The sequence below is a fragment of the Enhydra lutris genome, unplaced genomic scaffold, assembly GCF_002288905.1.
Source record: "Enhydra lutris kenyoni isolate GAN:26980312 unplaced genomic scaffold, ASM228890v2 scaffoldscaffold32, whole genome shotgun sequence".
NCBI classification, from domain to species: domain Eukaryota; kingdom Metazoa; phylum Chordata; class Mammalia; order Carnivora; family Mustelidae; genus Enhydra; species Enhydra lutris.
Genome location: NW_019154116.1, coordinates 6,066,059 through 6,084,630, shown reverse-complemented (window position 1 = coordinate 6,084,630; position 18,572 = coordinate 6,066,059). Strand labels below are relative to the sequence as shown.

The following is an 18,572-nucleotide window of genomic DNA, read 5'->3' as shown; positions in this document are numbered from 1 at the left end:
TTGACAGGACAGACAGGAAAGAACTGGCAGAGCGATGGGAGATGAGTCCTGGCATTCTGCAATGAGACTGTCATTCGTCTCACACGAGTCTCACTTGACGCACCCACTTACCAGTCTCACGGATGGTACTCAGTACGACACGCACTACAGACGGACAAAGAACAGAATCCTGTCCTCGTGGACTTACATTCTATTGGGAGGAAGAGACAATAATCAAACATTTATCTATAAAATGACTGGTAATAAGATCCATGAAGCAAACCAGAGCAGGAGACCCTGGTCGGACCGCAGCGTGCAGTGAGAGCACACCGCCTGCGTTCTAGGGACTGTAAGGAGACCAGGATTGGCCCACTCTCGCCGCAGTCACCTCAAATGGTTGACAACAGCAAACACTACTGCCTGGCTCGCCTTAAAGGCCACAGGTAGGCTACAGCTCTGTAGCCCAGGTACCCCCCCCCTTGCAGCCAAGCCCCAGGGGCATCCCTGACCTGCATCCTCCCATCCTTCCGTCAAAGAGGAGAAACAAGCCCCACCAGCAGGCGCGCGGCCTCCCGCCCAGAGGGGCCACAGCCAGACCGCACGTCATGGGCGGGGCACCCTGTGCCTCCCAAGGACGGGGTATCCGTCAACATCCACCAGCTGGAGGAGAGTGTGGGTGGGTCATGTGAATGTGAACATTCTCCACACTTCCTATAAAATACGCACGGCAGTAAGCGCCAATTTAAATTGTATCCTTATTCCCAGACCTCCAATGCCTGAATAGTAGGCAGTCTATAATGAAGATCTGTTAAAATGGAGAAAAGAGAAAAAGGCAGAAGGAAGGAAAGAATGAATGCATGGACAGCACCCATGCTGGGTGTTTGGGATAGGTTATGGATATATCTATTTCTTGAACTTTCTGGAGAGCATCCATTTTTATAGGATCATAAAATGACATAATACTTTTATATCCATACCATAATATTTCTTTTCAAAAAAGGAACAGTGTCTCAAGTTCTTAATATTTTGTTGATGCATTATGGGAAAATATCACGGAAAAGGGCAATTTCAAGCAGCAGCTTCCCATGAGCCCTCTCAAGTGTATACTGAAGTCTTACTTTCCCCTTAGGGCATGAACTTTTCAACTCCAATAACTTACAGCAACCAAATCAGTCCTAAGATAATGCTACAAACGACATGTTCATTTTTTTCAATACCACAGAAAAAGACGACTTCATGATAAAACCTGAAAGGTTTTGTTTCATTTCAACCATCCTTAAGGGCAAGAAGGGACTTTAAATTGTTCCTTATGCTGTGGTCCTGAGTGAGATTTGCCAAGTACTGTATCAAAGCATGAAGGATGGCACTAAGTCCGCATGTAAATGTGTCCACGGTTTGGTCACTCACTCACTCACTCACTCACTCGATAATTATCAAGGAGGATGCATCTCCTACGTGTTTCAAAAGTGCCTCCCCCTCATTATGCCTTCACACGAAGAGCGCTAATTTGGATTCTACACCATACTATGACAAAAAGGGAAGAAACAGGGCAAAAATCCTACTACCCCAAGCTGAAGGACAAAGTTACTCTGGTTGTAAACGGACTGCCAAGTAAGGGTTCATCTGGGACACGGTATGGTCTACACAGAAGACGAGGCTGTCTCTCAACCCCGGCCTTCAGTCTTCACTTGGCTCTTTTCCTGTGCTCCGTCTTCCAAGAGCATTCATTAGCCAAAAAGACCGTCTTTTCTATGAATATGACGAGGAAGGAGAAAAGAGTATTATGGAAAATTCACACTTTATATGTTCGAGAAATACACGGATTTTAATAGTAAATGAATGGGGCGCCTGGGTGGCTCAGTGGGTTAAGCCTCTGCCTTCGGCTCAGGTCATGATCTTAGGGTTCTGGGATCGAGCCCCACACCGGGCTCTCTGCTCAGCAGGGAGCCTGCTTCCCCCTCTCTCTCTGCCTGCCTCTCTGCCTGTGATCTCTGTCTGTCAAATAAGTAATAAATAAAATCTTTTAAAAAATTTAAAAAATAATAGTAAATGAAAAAAGTAACGTTTTCCTGACTTTCCAACAGAGATTTTAAAATTCAAGTAGGACAAACATTTTCCTTTGAATAAACTTGATGGTAACGGGCAACACAGGGGAGACCACATCGTTCTTCCTAACTAGGCAAACAGCATAGTTCTAGTAACGCCCAAACCGTGCACTCTCAGTACCTCTGGAGCCGGGGCTTTCCCGCCTTCAGCACGGGACACTCGCATGTCTGGACGAAGAACTGATGCGACCACCGCGGCCAGCCAGCCTGTGCACACGCCCTTCCGCAGAACCTCCTTTGTGGTGTTAGACAGAAACTCCACAATGTTGAAAATGAAACGAAGCTTCCCTGGGTGCGACAGGTTTGAGCTGCAGAGACACACAGGTCAGTTTTAAACTCTGTATCAGGACTAATGCATACAGGCCAGATGCAGCCTTTTTTCCTAAACTGAAGGATTTTTCCTGTGGGCTGTCCTCTACCATCTACTTTTCAGGGGAAAGAGCTCTGTTGCTACTTAAAAGCTCCTCCTCTCCTGCCCCCCGTTTTGTGATATTCAGAAAAGTTTCCAACGACCTGTTTGCTTTAAGACTCCGTAAGATTGATACAACTTTTCATCTCCCCACCACCCGCCTCTGCTGCCCAGTGGAGATGGCCTGGCACGGCCATAAAGGCAGCAGGTAGAGGAGCGGGGCACTCGCAGCCTAACTGGGGAAACGTGGCTGTGGACCACAATGTGGTTGTGCTGCTGGAGACTCTGCATTCTCTGCACGCCCACAGGACGGGAGTCCCAACACCCGCCTCCTCCATTCCTTACCATGCCTGCTGTTGTCCACAAATCAGGTACGTTTTCACTGGGTAATAAGGATTTGGAAGCCAGAGATCCACAACATTTTGGGAGAAAGATGCTTTATTTATTTATTTATTTTTTTTTTTTTTTTAAGATGTTGTATGTTAATAAACATCAGTACCTCACGCATGAATACGGTCTGGGCTGGAGCTTAGGAAGATGTTCTGGGGGGAAAAAAAAACACACAAGCAATTAATTCACTGCCACTGAGAATTATATGTAAGGATTTGTAAAAATTCAAGCCTGAGTTGGATTTTTCTTATTTAGAACACCCAAAATAACATTTTAATTTAAATCATATTTTAGAGCAAGTATAAATTCACTGTGCCTAAGTCTCTACTGATTATTTTTTTCCAATTCCTCACGTTAAAAACCAGACATATTGCATTTCTTTACCTAAAATCAGTGTCATTCTAAAGGCTGGTTTCTTAAGCCGAAGGATAATAAAAGCATCCACGAATGGGTTTCAGAATCAAGAAACCCATTAAATTTTCTGTGTGTACACAGTTTTCTGCAGAAGTGTCCAGAATTTTCATATTTGAAATAAGATCATGACCCCCCAAAAGGTTAAAGATCACTATTTTAAGGATTATGGGAAAAGGGAAATACCTAAGCTTAAAGTATCTTTCCTTCTTAATAAAAAAAGGAAATATTTTTCCTTCTTATATTTCTATAACAACAAAATGAGAGCATAGTGATAAAACCTTTAAGTTACCCAGGCCCCAGTGGTTTCTGATACATTGGAGCTCTTTTAAAAGCAGGACAAAGGGGTGCCTGGGTGGCTCAGTTGGTTAAGCACCTGCCTTCGGCTTGGGTCATGAACCCACAGTCCTGGGATCGAGCCCCACATCATCGGTCTCCCTGCTCAGCAGGAAGCCTGCTTCTCCCTCTCCTGCCTCCCCTACTTGTGCTCCCTCTCTCACTGTCTCTCTGTCAAATAAATAAATAAAATCTTTTAATAAATAAATAAGTAAAAGCAGGTCAAAGACTCAATCTTTGAATACTTAACTGCCCACAAACTCTGAAATTTTTTTCTGTTCAAGCCTATATTTTCAATAGTTATCTGGCAAAGATTCAGAAAGACCTTTCTAAAATTTAATAAATAAAAGAATAAGCTTAATAGAGAGCTCAACATAATACTAAGCTCTAGGTATGTTTACTTAAAGAAGTGGAAATTCAATTTCTTTAAGTCTCAATGCTTTTATCAGTTTTTTATAGAACTACATAATAAATGCTATATACAAGCTTAAAAAAAAAAACCGACAGCAAATCCACACAAAGAACTGAAACACTGTCATATGCAGGACAGCTTTACAAGAATTCTAAAAACTTCCCCACATCTGTTCTGATTATTCTCCCGACCCCTGCATTCATTCTGAATGGAGAAGGGGAGGAGTGTGTGTTTGAATACAGGCAAGTGGGAAGAGCCACATCATTTAGTAACGTTGCCATTTTGAGGGGGAAAAGGAATAATAAAAGGGAGAGAAAGCAGGATCTGACTTAATAAAGGAGAGCACCCTGAACTGTACTGGACATCGGGGGATCCTGGAGCCTAAGAGTGAAAAGCACAATACACATTTTCCTATCACCGAAGATAAATTCAAATTTTGGAGACTTTATTACTTATCCCTACAGGAAAAGAGAGAGGAGAGGAGAGAATTACCAGCGCAAGAAGTACTCAAGGTTTAAGAATCCTGTCCAGTTCTCACAGTCGTAAATGTCCCCGATCCCTAGCAAGGCTGCCTTGGTAACCCCCTCTGCTGACCCCAGTGCCTCAGGCAGATCTTCTCTCTTCTGTGGGCATGAAGACCCCAGGAGCCAGTGAGGACAAAAACCAGAATCACCTTACATATGAGCATTGGGTGACAGGTCTTGCCCCGGCTTCAAGCCTGGAGCACTCTGAACAAGGCCACTTGCCCTGGCATGGCGGGGGTGGGGGGGGGGGTCCCCGCTGCCCTCACCAAACCCAGAGATGGACTTGGCCAGATGCGGCCTTTCTGTCTTCCACACAGACAGCACACTGCATTCACCTCTGTCAATTACATCTAATCTTCGTCAGCTTTGAAAAAAAAAAAGTCTTTTTTTTTTCATTGGGAAACTCATTTTTAGGTTACATTGGACTAAAAAAAAAAAAAAAAAAAAACCAACAACAACAACTTTCTGAAAACCAGCTAACTGAGTAGAGAGGATGCCGCACGCTGACCCCAGGAAAGAGAATTAGGGCTGGCTATCGTGAGAGAGCAAGGGCTGGTGACGATGGCAGAAGGAAGAAATAGGAGCCAGGCCATCTTGGCAGAGGGATTCCTTCCCACTCGCAGGAGGCCCTGAACACACTGTGATGTTTCCTCAGTGAGACATGTCCCCACGTGCCAGACAGCCCGTGGAGGGAGGCCGACAAGCAGAGGGCTGTGCACCAGAAGGCCCACCGGCGCAGGGGCTCGCAGAGTGGCACTCACCGAGCAGGAGACGGAGCGGCGGCCGGCAGGACGGGAAAGCGAGGAGGAGGTCTAACAAGCTGGCGCGCTCGTCCCGCACGAAACGGTTGTAATGGGCCGCGCCCTCCCGGCTGCACAGCTCCTGCAGCCTTCGCTTCTCCCGCAAGTCACTGGTGTGGTCCACGAGGGCTCGTAACAACGCCTGCGGCCAAGACAAAGGGAGCAGACTGAAAGTACCTCGTGTGGTCAGGCTGCTAGAATCTGGTTGGGATCGAGCTGGGGATGTGCGCAGTGACCCAAGAAAAAGTGACAGCGCCCTTTGGAGTTCGATCAAGAAAAGAGAATTTAACTTATTTGCTTTAATGTCAGCCTGTTAAGAAAAATCACCTTCTATGTTCTCCTTTTAGCCACCTTTTCTGTTTCCTAAACCAACCTCATCAGTCCCAAGTATGATCTCAAATTACGTGTCCGATATCTCAGTGACAGTGATGAGCTTTAACTCAAGACAAAATGCTTGTTCTTCTCTCAGCGGATGATTACAAGCCAGACTTCTGCGTTCATCTGACAACTGCTAAGTGCTCTTTATACAACAGGCAGTGGGCATGACAGCTCCTTTGCTGACAAGGGCTCACGGGCCAGGGACAGCGTGCAAGAGGCCAACTACCCCAACAGGGGCACACCCAGGAGGTCAGGGGCTTCTGAAGCCGAAGGTGCACCAGAGCGCAAGCGTGGGCTGAGGGCTGCCCACAGAAGAAAGTGTGAAGCAGGAATAAGCCAAAGGCCCCGCTGCGGGAACGCGCAGGAGGCAGGCAAAGGCTCGCCCCCCAGGGCCACACGCAGTTCCATGTGGGCCCCAGGCAATGCAGACATGGGACGAAGGCTGAAAAGACCAGCAGGGCCAGAACCTCTAGAAGCCTCCTGCACACGGACTCTTAGTCATCTCAGACTCACTAGAGAAAGAGGACGAGAATATAAACGAAGAAAGCAAAGCAATAACTTCTGGAATCCCAAGCGCCAAAGACAGAGCCAAGTCCAAACTCTTGGACGAAAGACCAAACTTGCTAATAACGACTTCTGGTTTCAACATAGTCCAAATACGACACATATAGCTCTGACCACTCAAGGGTTAAGAACAAAGCAATTAAGCACACAATCTACATCAAATGCTAAGTGAAATGCTAACAGGGACTTTTTATTCCATGGCTCAAGCACCTTTGTGTCCTGGACTCCCTCACCAGGGATCACTCCTTGTCAGGGCCGCAGGTCCCCATGGCCCCGCTCAGAAGCCCTGCCGAAACTACCCTGAGAACAGCACATCGCATGCCTTCTTCAAAATGCCGGGCTCAGAGCCAAACGCGGAACAACCTTGGGAAACCACGTGGGATGAATGTGCACCCGTGTCTCTGCGCGGACCTCTGGTAAGAGACCTTCTCCGTGCTGGGGTATACAAACTCCCAAGTTCTATTTGGGTAAAGAAGACGTGACAGAACAGCGTACATACTAGAAGATCTCGTTTTTTTCTTAGCAAAACAAAATTCAAGCATTAAGCCTGAGGATTTGATTATAAAGGACTTCTGTTTCCAAAGTTACTTAATTCTGGGTCCAGAATTTTTATCAGTGCATTACTTTTATAGTAAGAAAAACATGTTTACCTGCAATGCTTTATGACAGGTAAAGCTGAACTAAAATTGTGAAACTGACTGTATTTATTCAAGAAGTTCTCATCACAGTGACTACCACATTTATTCAAATCCTATCTAGGTCTGAGCCTCTCTCTAAAGGAGTTTGCTTCCCAAAGACTGCATGCAAAGCACATTCATAAGATAGAGCATAAAAAAGGCCTTGTGGAGGGCAGCCTGATAACAGCACTATTTATGGGCACTGGCAATACGAATTTGGCAAAGCACAGCTGGGAGGTCTCCCCATTCATACCCACATGAGGGACAGGCTCAGATAGGAGCACATTTTAAAAGCCCGCTCCCGGAACCCTACTGACATCTAGTGCCTCATTCTCTCCACGTTCATCCAAACATCAATCGAATCTCCCAGAACCTTTCATGTTTCCTGATGAATTCTGACTTAACAGTAAAGAATTACGTACTTTCACACACAAAGAATTACGTACTTAACAGTAAAGAATTATGTGCTTTCACACATTAAACGGGTGACAAGTTGGGGAAAGCCTGAACTCTCGTGAGCTTCCTGTCATCAGCCACAGAAAGGGTCAGGGTGAAGGGCAGCTGCTTGACACAAGGTCATGTGGGGTCACCTGAATCACTGATTAACGTAGCACATCAAGTGGATATGCAGTAAAAATAAGAAAAAGCGCTACTTTAAAAACCTTTTTTCAATAGAAAACAAAATTTCAATACAAGTGCAACACAAAAATATCTATGACAACTGCAAAAATACAATGTACCTTTAGGATCCATTTTTGAAAACATGGTACGAAAGCCTTATTTTTGAAGCCTTCAAAGGGCAAATATCAGATTTAATAAATCCTACACAGTGCTCGTACACTTTTAAATAGTTACCCAAAGAAAAGTACCTTTTTAGGAACTGCTCGTATTTCAAGGCACCAAGTCAGAATGAACTGGAGAGAACGTCCGTCAGGTACATGCGGGGGTAAGGCTGCTCCTTTTCAGACAGACAGGAAGAGAGTCCGTGACACAGAAAGTAAAGAACAAAACATCTCTGCTTTCTTAAAAAACCAAATAACTGTACACATTACAGTGCTAGCAAGGTAAACATGATTTGCAGCCATGTTTGCGGAGTCAAAAAAATTTTCAAAATGAATGCAGGGTGGGAGAAACACAAAAAAAAAATAATAAAAGAATCATAAATTCAATAGCATTATTAGCCTCATCCTAAATCTACCAAAGATAAATCTTTGGTGTGTTTCATAAAGATACCTAATCAAAGTATACCAAACAAGAGGGTAATTATCCAAAGCCAAGGAACAAAAAGCCAAAAGATGGCACTTGTCCACTAACACTGCGTATTATTCTCAAAAAGGATTTCAAACTGATGGAACTCTAGTTCAAGATTCTAAGCAAATAAATACACATGATTAAAAAAACTTTAAAAAAGGTTCATATATTAAACGTTTATTTTAGGACTACTCTTGTATAACTCAGAAACAAAATAATGCTAACTCAAAAAGCAAACTAACAAATGAGCCCAAGGAATCCAACGGCTTCTCCAAGACTACAGCTACATTCTGGATGCACAGTGTCCAGCATTCTTACTGGACATTTTTACTGTCCAGTAGTGTCCAAATAAGCATAAAATCCACCATCCTCTCATTCAGTGTACCTGATGTGAAAGTTAAGAAACCCACAAACCAGAGAGGGTGCTGGGATTCTGCCCACCAACCCGTGGCCAACCTCGGACCACCTGTGCAGCCATCACAAAAGGGCTGGGGAGGGGGTCCTTAGACTTGTCACCATTAGCCCAATGACATTCTAAGAAGAGATCAGGGGTGTACCTTTCTTTTTTGTGTCTTCCTTAATTTTCAAGTGGACACAGTGTTCTCTTCTGTCCGTGAGCTGCAGTCTTTGGAGAAGGTTTTGTACCTCAGAATCACTGTTGGGACAGATCACATTGAAGGCATCTCCAGGCTGATAGGAAAAATCTGTTTTCTAGAAAACAACCAACATGAAAGAGGAAAAAAAAAAAGTCCAAGAGTTAAAGAGTTTTAGTTGTGGGGTAACAAAAGCATGTCTTTTATTATATGATCCTTTAAAAATATGAATTAGAAACAAAATGATTCTAACTGTAAAAAACAAATAAGCCCAACTGAACAAATCTATTTTTTTTTTTTAAGATTTTATTTACTTGACAGCGACACAGTGAGAGAGGGAACACAAGCAGGGGGAGTGGAAGAAGGAGAAGCAGGCTTCCCACCAAACAGGGAGCCCAATGTGGGGCTCGATCCCAGGACTCTGGGATCGTGACCCAAGCTGAAGGCAGACACCTAACAACTGAGCCACCCAGGTGCCCCTGAATCTATTTTCATTACAAATTATTTTTTTTTAATTTTAAGTAATTTCTACACACATTATGGGCCTCAAACTCATAACCCCAAGGTCAAGAGTCACATGCTAGCCAGGCACCCAAAGAGTTACTTTAAAGAAAAAATTCCAGTTATCCAGTGTTTTGCTTTAAATCATTTCAGTATTTTTTACAATGTTAGTTAAAAGCTTTCTCATTTAAGGTGTCTCAGTAAGTAATGTTTTACCAATGTAAAAACCCCTCTTATAAAAACATCCATGATGAGGGAGAGAAACCATTTAGGGCTGTCCGCATTGGTACTCAATTTCCTTTCTTTAGGGAAAGAAGACGGGTCGGAGATGACACTAGTTTTCCTTACTGCGCACAGGACACTACAGCACCTGGCTGGGCACGTGCATGAACGAGGGCTGGACGAGCCACCCTCCACCACACGGCTATTTATGGAGGACTGAGCCTCCAGAGTCTCCAGAGGAGAGAGCCTCTGACCACACGTGCTCCCAGCCCTGGCCTGTGAAGGGCACAGCCTGACCCCACCTACTGGCCAACCCTCACCACTTTATGACAAAAGTATAGAACAGAATAAAAAAACAAATGCTTTGGTGGACAAAGAATATTTAACAATATGGATATTAAAATGTGGAATGTGGAACTACTCAACAGTATGTAAGCAAAACCACCTGGTCTTGATGCCTGTCATTTGTTCCCCATGAGGGGTTCACTGAAATCTACACGCACAGCCCTGACACACCCTTTCCTGCAAGCACAACCCTCTTCCCAGGACCTCTATCGAAACACACAGCTGAGTGACTCCGAAGACGTAACTCAAGCTTTACCGAGATTACAGGATGAGCAGGTGGCTTCTTAACCAAGGCCAGTGGTTTGGGGCAGGGGTGGGCTTGTGGACGGAGGTGAGAGGCAGCACGTGAGCCTCCAAAGCTTCATGAAAAATGTTTCTATGGAACTATTTTCCTGGGGGGTGGGGAGCGGGCCATGACTTCTTCCAGAGTCTCAAAGGAATGAGACCACCACTGTGAAAAATGAAGCACTGTAGGCCTGTCTGGCCTGAGCTCTACTTCCAACTACTGGCTGACCTCAGGTGAGCAGGGGCCTTTCTCAGGACTCCTCTCACACCGAAAATGTTGCTCTGACTCCATTACTCTTCCGCGGCTTACTGGGTAAGGGAACAACGCTGTTCTTTCAAACTGAGTCACCTGCAGGGTCACTCCTCACGTTAAGCCCCTTCCTGAAGTGAAAAAAATGGGTGTGAGGTGGGGAGGAAAAATGAGGGGTCAAGAGTACGGAGGCCAGAGGTCCTGTAGAGGCGCTCCTCCCTCCCGAGTGTATGGACTACGACAGCACGCACGTCTCTGTGCTTCCTGACAACAGCGCTGAGAGATAAATTCTGTAACTTACCGAAATGTCCAATTCCACCAGAAGAGTGGTTTTTATGGCATCATTTGTAGTCAGTTGAACTGCCTTTGAAATTGGAACTTGAAAAATTGGATCCACTGAAGTCACAGATGCTTGGCTTTCCTCCTTGAGAAACAAATGTGATAAAATATTACTAAATGCAATTTTCCATTTTACTTGCCATTGCTTCACTTAGTGACCAGGTAAGATCAATAGGATTTTATAAAACGTCCTAGATATTTAAGTATTCTTATCTAAGGCAGATGGCTACAGACATAGGCCTCTCAATCTTTCAGAAGAGATAGCTCATCCGTATCTTAAACTCCTTGACTATCATTTGACTTAAACTCCTTGACTAAATTTCTGGAAAATATATATTGAAAATAACAGATACCAACATTTTCCTGTGAAGGTCCAAGAGTATTCCAAAATAAACCATGCAAAAGGAGACCATATGCATGCACAATTTCAGGAAGGAGATTCTAAAAGGAAGGACATATTTAGGGCTAGAAGACGCCTGAAGAGAGGTTCACAAGAACCTGCAGAGTGGCGGGCCCTGGCGCGGGTATGTTCCACACCTACATCAGTCAGTACAGGAGCCACTAGCCAGATGTGCCTAAACCCCTGAATTCCTAGTTTTATTTTCATTTATTTGAAATCGAGTGGTCACACATGGCTAGTAGCTTTTATATTAGATAGCATAGGTCTTGGAAAACCGCAAAGAAACCCAATTCGTTGCACTACGTCTACTTCTTTTCTAACTTGATGTTTCTAAGTTCTGTTGAAGACAGAAACATACAAAATGCTCATCAGTTAATACTGGATAAATGGCTATGCGGAAAAACTAGAAAAACGATCAAACTCAGGGCCTGACAGTCATGACATATGGGGCACTGGGAGATGCCACCTAAGACCGACCTCAGCAAGGCTGCTGGTAACGTTGTCAGCAGATGGCCCTCACTAGCTCAGAGTCATCTCAGAGAGTGACCTCAGCATTCCCAGGTCACACCTCCTTTCAGAGGCAGCCCATATCCAATGGCTCATCGAGGACTATAAAGGCCCAGCCCTTTGCCCCAACTCAGGACAATGCTGAAGGGCCATCCCAGCTCTGGAGAACCCTGTTGAGGCTAGCCGGGGCCTTTGCTGGGACACATCACAGTGCACTTCTTACTGTGCCCACTCCTACTTCTGTCCTCTCCATTCCCCAAGGTGAGGATCCCAAAGGGATAACCTAAGAAATAATCATGCAGTTCGATTCAAAGGAAGCCAGTCGGTGACAGCTGGTGCTAGCGCGGTTTCGAGGAAGGTGCTACATGGGAATCTGGAGCTGTGTCACCCACCTGGCTGACAATGAGCACACGACACTGGTGACGGTTGGGAGAGAGGGAGCACAAGGCGACGACAGTGCAAGAGCTAAGTGGGATGATACACCATAAGAGGGAAGGCATTAGAGTGTACACAGTAGCTGGTGCTTGAGATCTATGGGGAAATGGCACTGATAAGGCCTGCAGAATTGTGGGCATTGCCAGCCTTCCATGATACCTCTGGAAAAAACGCAAAAAAACTGAGAAAAATTAACTAACAATTAAGCACTAAGTGTGAAAGCCAGAGGACAGCTCTGTAGCACACAAAGAAACTGCTCATCTCTTGCCTGCTAGAATGCTAAGGCCTGACTCGGACAGGCAAAGAACGACCTGTGGCAGCTGGGAGAGGGACATGTGGGTTAAAAATCTTGAATCCCTAGATTTCCTTGAACCTGCTGAGCCTGCACAAGTGACTACTTCCTATGAAGAGCAAGAATGTCCTCCTTGCATTCAGACCTCCGTCCTGTAAGACAGGCCCATATCCCCACTCTTGCATCCCATCTCCTCTCCTGGCTGCTGGGCCAGTAAGGCTTAAGTCACGACACACTAGGCCTCAGATGGGCTGGGCCAGCTAAGGCAGGAGAGGGACTATGCTCTGAAGAGAGTGCAGGACACAGCAACCGCACCAGCAAAAACCAGATGGAACGTTGTGCATAAGATGGAACGTTGAGGTCCCGGGCCAACAAGGGGAGAATGTCAACTTGGACAGAGAAGTTTTGCTCACTGGGAGCACGATCTCAGGATACTGGCTTTAACACATTGGCAACAGCCTCTAGAGATGGTTACGAGGCCAAGGAGGAAGCTAAAGTCCACACTAAATGAGGAAGAACTGCTGACAGTTCCATGGCCAGCACCAGATGATAGGAGTAAAAGGCTCAGAGAAGTGGACAGAGTAGAGCAGATGAAACTATGAAGAGCCAAAACCTATGGGATGCTGATGCTCCCTGGAGGGCCCAGAGCATACTCCACTGCCAAGGCCAACAGGACAGTGCTGGTGAGGGGCACCGACATCATGGAGAAGTTCAGGGCTGGCCGCTCTGCTGGCCAGAGCTAACAGACTGGACCAAGAGTAAGGGGAAAGGTGGACCACCAAAGAACAGAGGGACGTGGGAGCACTTAGTCAGCAAAGTCCTGCGGGGTGTTGGAGGGAGGCTTAAGTATCCCAGCAGGAAGGCTGGAGGGGTGGCTGAACGCAGTCTCCCACGTGTAGGGGAGGTCGTGGGGGAGACGTAGCAATATCGCAGAGATCATACTTGGTAAAGTTCTTTCAGGGGGTAACATACACTGGGCCAAGGGGAATACCCAGATACTCCAGGAACTGCTAGAAGAGGGTCCAGCTATGCTGTTATCCAGGAACCCAAAGTGTCATCATGGGCCACATACTAGAGTGGGACCTATAGGGCCAGGCTATAAACGGGAATCCTGGGCCAGGTCTGGTTCCATGGGTCCACTCAGTTCTTGGCCCGTGGCTAAGGGCTGTACAGTGGAGAGGCCAAGAGGAAGCCTCTAAATTTGACGCTGTCCTCTCCCCTCACCCAAGTAGAAAGTGAAAAATACTCCATCCTGAGGAATGGCAGGTATCAATACTATATCAATACTTGCCCTAAAAACGTACAGGACCAGGGACGGTCTCCATCTAACTCACCAACCCGGTCCTTGCACGCAACCGGCGGATGCTGGGGGAGAACAATGAGCCGCAAGGAACACAAGCAGTAGCCCCAGTGACGGCCTCCACGACGGATGGTTTCCTTTGCTAGAGCGGATTAATATGGCCTCAGGCACAGGGCATGTGGACAGAGTGAGCGCTGGGCTCTTTTCCATCTCTATCCCTACAGAGGACCACACTTTCACTTGCAACAATTTCCATTTACCATTTTGCCACCAGATTGTGATAATGCTCCTGCCAGCTGTTTCAGCACAGCCTGAATCAACGCAGAACATCTGGACCTTCAGCAGAAGGTCACGCCAGCCCACGACATCAGGAACATTACGCTACGAACTACCCACTACCGACTCACACGCAACGTGCAAAGTGGCCAGTGTGTGGGAGTTTCTGGAAAGGCCCAGGCCCTGTGCAGACTGAGAGGCCAGTGCTCTAAGCACAGTTTCCAGGAGTCCGGCAGCCTGAGGCACGTCAGGACGCCCCCTCCAGTACAGGACACGCTAGTGCGTCTTGTGGAGAGCGGGAGAAGAGCTGGTAGGCCCTTCAGGACCTGCAAGCGGCAGCACTTTCCACACCTGGGATGACAGTGCCGACCCGCGCACCTGGTGACACAACAGGCAGCCGGCTGTGACAGGGGCCCCAAGCAGGAAAGGGCTGTGCGGCAGGTCTGAGCGATGGTGCGGACGAGAGCCCCTGCGGCCTGCACCACAAGATCCAGAGACCCCACAGGTTATGAGACACCAGCGCTGGGGAACTGACGCTGTGGGGAGCGGGACTGGCTGAGAGGACACGGAGGCTCAATGCCCGCTCTGCCCAGTGCTGCTTCCTCCTCCCCTTCTCAGTTCCCTAATGTGAGGATCCCAAGAGGACGCCCCCCAAATCTTTTTCCAGCCCCTTGTCGTCTAAGCATATCCCTTGAGCAGATGTACACGAGTACGCGTTAACTGGGTGAGATCTTAATCTCTCTCCACCACATTACCAGCAACTGAAGCCTCTTCAATGACCTGTGCCATACCCCAAGGCTTCTCAGACCCTCCTCCTGAAGCGGCTGGTCGGACAAACCATGTTCACGTGCCTCTGCCACATGCACTGTCCTTGCGGCCTGCAACGGGGGCTCTCACCCTGCCCGTGCCACCCTCACCCGCTGTCCAGCCAGAGGCTCACTCATCACTCCCACCTACTCCCAAGCCTGAAAAAATGTACTTACCCTAAGTACCTCACTTAACTAAACAATTTGCACAATAATGGAGCGTAAGTGGAAAACACCTGACAGCTGTTTCTATAAACACGTTTGCCTGAATGCTCTAGGAAAACACCATAAGCAGATGTTAAAAAACCATTATCCTATCAGGTGCTGGCCAACAGTTCTAACGGGCTAGACAGTTGTACTTAAATTGCTTCTAAAATGTCTAGCCTTGCTTCATTAAAATAAGAAATCCAGAAACAAGAAATCGCAATCCTGCGCCGCGGGGAGGTTTATGGGAGACAGTCCACGGGGAGCACCACTGTGAGCCACGCTAGAGAAGGAGGGCGTGGCTCCCCCGAAAGATGGGCTGTGGTGGAAACCGAGTCTCGGCCTGACGGAAGAAGTGTCAGGGTGCCGCACGCTGGCAGTGCTGAGGAGAAATGAGTTGTTAATCAACTTAATGCTCAAAATTTAGAGACTACTTTAAGGACACTTCTTTATTAAGAGAAAAAACACACCTGACAAAAAAATGACTTAATATAGGCAAAAACCATGCTGTAAAATGTCACCAAGAAAAAGAATAATCCCCAAAGTGGAGCATCCCAGGGCACCCAGGGCACAAAGCCTCTGCTGGAAAAGTGATTCTGCTGTGAAATCACACTTCAAGTGTAGCTGAGGTCATTTCCTGAGTGCCCACAACACCTGCCATCCCCCGACCCACACTGAAATGAAGAAACAAATTAATTCTCCAAAATGACAGAGAAACTGAGCTCTTAACTACTCCTGCTTCAAAGACAGAAGTGACGTTATGCAAGCGCTTCTGCCCAGGCACTTTCTCTGGAAGGGGCCCGACAGTAACCATCTCAGGCGCACCCGCCTCCAGGGACCCCCACCCCGAACCCCGCCGCTGTGGCACAGAAGCAGCCACGGGCCACACGGGAAAGGATGCGCAGGCCTGGGTCCCAGTAAGCCTTACTTCCGAGGCACGCGGGGGGCCGCATCTGCCCAACAGGCCGGCTCGCGGACCCCTGCTGCAATGCAGTAACGACGACGAAGCGGCTGCTCTGGGAAGCGGACGTTCTGCAGCCGGCGGCCCGGGGTGATAGCACTTACCGGGCCCAGAGACTCCTGCAGGCGCACGTGCAGGTACTCGGGCGGCGCGGCGGGGGTGCTCAGGGCCGCCTGTGAGAGCGGCGGTTCCGAGCAGGTGAGCGAGGACTCGGACTCCGTCTCAGCCGCTGGAGCACCTGACCGACTTCCGTCCACTGCATTCTGTCCCCACGCCTCAGAATCCCTTCTCCCTGGATCACCTAATCTGAGAAGTTCAACTTGTGATTCAATGTGTAGTAATTCTGGTTTCAGACGATCCATCCTTCGGGAGGCATCCAATGCCACCCTGAGAGCGCCGATCCTCTCCACTTTTCCTCTACTGGATGTAAAGTGTTTCGTGAGGGCAGCCCAGAGTCCATCAATCCATGGCTCCACCACAAGTTCTAAACTGGGTTGTTGCAATAAAAAAAGAAAAAAAAATGCCTAAGTTCTCCATTTAAATACAAAATCATGGGATAATGGCAGTCTACTTGGCAGAACGCTATGCAAATGTTAAAAACAATAAATATAATGACTATTCAGAATACAAAACATACCTATGATTAAGTTAAAAACATTACAGTGTGTTCATCAGAACTTCAGCTGTAAAAAAAATTGAGCATAGATAAAGGTCAGGACAGAAATGAAGCCATTTCAATAATAAGTAACAGGAATGGGATTGCTCTTAACTTCCTAAAATATAGTTGGTACTATTTTAAGAAGTTGTAATTTTAAGTAGGCCTGTGAAATTCTGATGAGGCTAACAGAACTTATCCCAAATCCAAGCCTACTCTAGTATCACGTGATAATTACATATGTCAAATGCAACATCATTTCTTCCCCCTAATTTAGTGATTTTTTTTTTCCCCTACAGATTAAAATATCACCAAGAAATCCCTCTGGATTAATGCTAGGTATTAAGTAAAGAGTTCAAACCTTGAACTGGTTCTGAACATTTCTGATGAAATTTTCAGGGCGTCTGAACACAAGAGAAAGAAAACCTAATATTCCTGTAGGAAAGCTGAATGAATCATAGATAAGTTTTAGAATGTGGTAGCGTATTTACTAATAGACAAAGTAGGGCAAGCCAACAATAGTACCCTTATATTCCCTGAACGGAGAAACTTTAATTGAACAAGTAAGAAACCATGCATCAGAATCTTGGAAATCACAGCCTTTTCATTTTTAATCACAACTCAAAGGAAGAATCAAGTAAATCCTAATTCATAAAGTTAAATGACAGGAAAAGGCACATTTCAGACTTCTGCCTTATTATGACTCTGGCTATAATCTCATTAGTACACATACATCCTTCAGAGCCTTTGGGAAAGCAAGGACATAAAACTCTGAGTTCAGCAATGACAGCTACGTTTAAAACGCCATTTTCACAGCTCAAAAATATTAAGTCGCTAACACCTCCAGTAGGAGAGCTAATGTTCACGGCACACTTACAACAGGGCAAGTATTACTCTAAGAGGACAACCTGCATCAAGTCATTTGTTCCTCCCCCAAATTTTCCACGACACACACTATTATCCCCTCTCGCAGAGGGAGAAAGTGGAGCACACAAGTAAGTAACACGACCAAGATTTCAGTGCTCCGTGAAGGCGGTTGGTTATCAAGAATCTGTAGGCAGGCGACTGGACCCCACTCTGCATCCTTGTCCCCATCAGTGTGGGGGCTGCTACGCTAAGCCAGAGTATCTCCTTGAAAATAATTTTAGAAGAGGGCAAACTCAAGCGAGGTAGTTAGGCTGAAAATTGATGAGCTACAGGTTGATAAAAACACTTTCAAGAATTTTAACGCTGGATCCAGTAAACGAACAGGGCAACGGAAAGACTGTGAAGAGAAGGAAAATGTGGACTCAGTGACAGGCCCAGTCGGTTCGGTAAGAAGTTAGCAAGCACATGGCTCATACAAGACAATAAATAACGGCAACATGACTCCGGCAAAAAACAGAAAACACAAAAACACAAAGAAATCAACATAAAGGGAGACCAGACTAGAAGGTGAACACGCGAGGCAACACGGCAGAGCTTCGTCACGATCAAGAACATACGCACTGGGCCGTGGGAAAAGACCAGCACGTCGCCCTCACGGAGCATGACGGAGCGGAGGGCGGGCTAAGCGGAAAGAGAAGTGTTTCCAGCAGACCCGAGCAAGGTGGTGCTATGCAGAAAAGCGCGGCATGTGCTGGATTTGTCGTCATTCATAAACAAAGATCAAGTGGGTGAGAATATGCACACCAAGTAGGGAAAAAAAAAGGTCAGGTGGTCAGCTGTCATCTGCTGAAATAGCCAGAGGCTGAATGATAAACTTAGTCATAGGACAACATCCATTCGATCTCTGAATAAACACATCAAGAGGATTTCAAAGGTGGCACAGAGGGTGAAATGCTGAGCTGTAAAACCACCAGTGAACTAATGGAAATAGGAATTATATTTCTGGCTGGCATGAGGGCAAGCGGCCATTAAGACGGTAAAGAGAGAGCCAGGGAACACAGCGTGCCGGCGCGTGAACGCTTCTGGCCTGTGCTCACT

General features: G+C 46.5%; 1 protein-coding gene across 4 annotated transcripts in view; it reads right to left on the bottom strand.

Moving 5' to 3' along the window:
* Window positions 1–18,572, bottom strand: part of LOC111153446 (5-methyltetrahydrofolate-homocysteine methyltransferase reductase) — a 31,002-nt gene that overhangs the window by 6,515 nt on the left and 5,915 nt on the right. For 2 of the 4 annotated variants that reach the window (XM_022512466.1, XM_022512468.1), the window contains exons 5-11: window positions 16,057–16,441; window positions 10,734–10,856; window positions 8,794–8,947; window positions 7,855–7,943; window positions 5,328–5,508; window positions 2,993–3,035; window positions 2,206–2,392 (exon numbers count right to left, since the gene is read on the bottom strand). In XM_022512466.1, coding sequence (XP_022368174.1) covers window positions 2,206–2,392; window positions 2,993–3,035; window positions 5,328–5,508; window positions 7,855–7,943; window positions 8,794–8,947; window positions 10,734–10,856; window positions 16,057–16,441 — 1,162 coding nt within the window. Of the gene's footprint in view, window positions 1–111; window positions 191–2,205; window positions 2,393–2,992; window positions 3,036–5,327; window positions 5,509–7,854; window positions 7,944–8,793; window positions 8,948–10,733; window positions 10,857–16,056; window positions 16,442–18,572 lie in introns of all 4 variants that reach the window. The other 2 variants (XM_022512470.1, XM_022512469.1) reach the window with 2 other exon arrangements.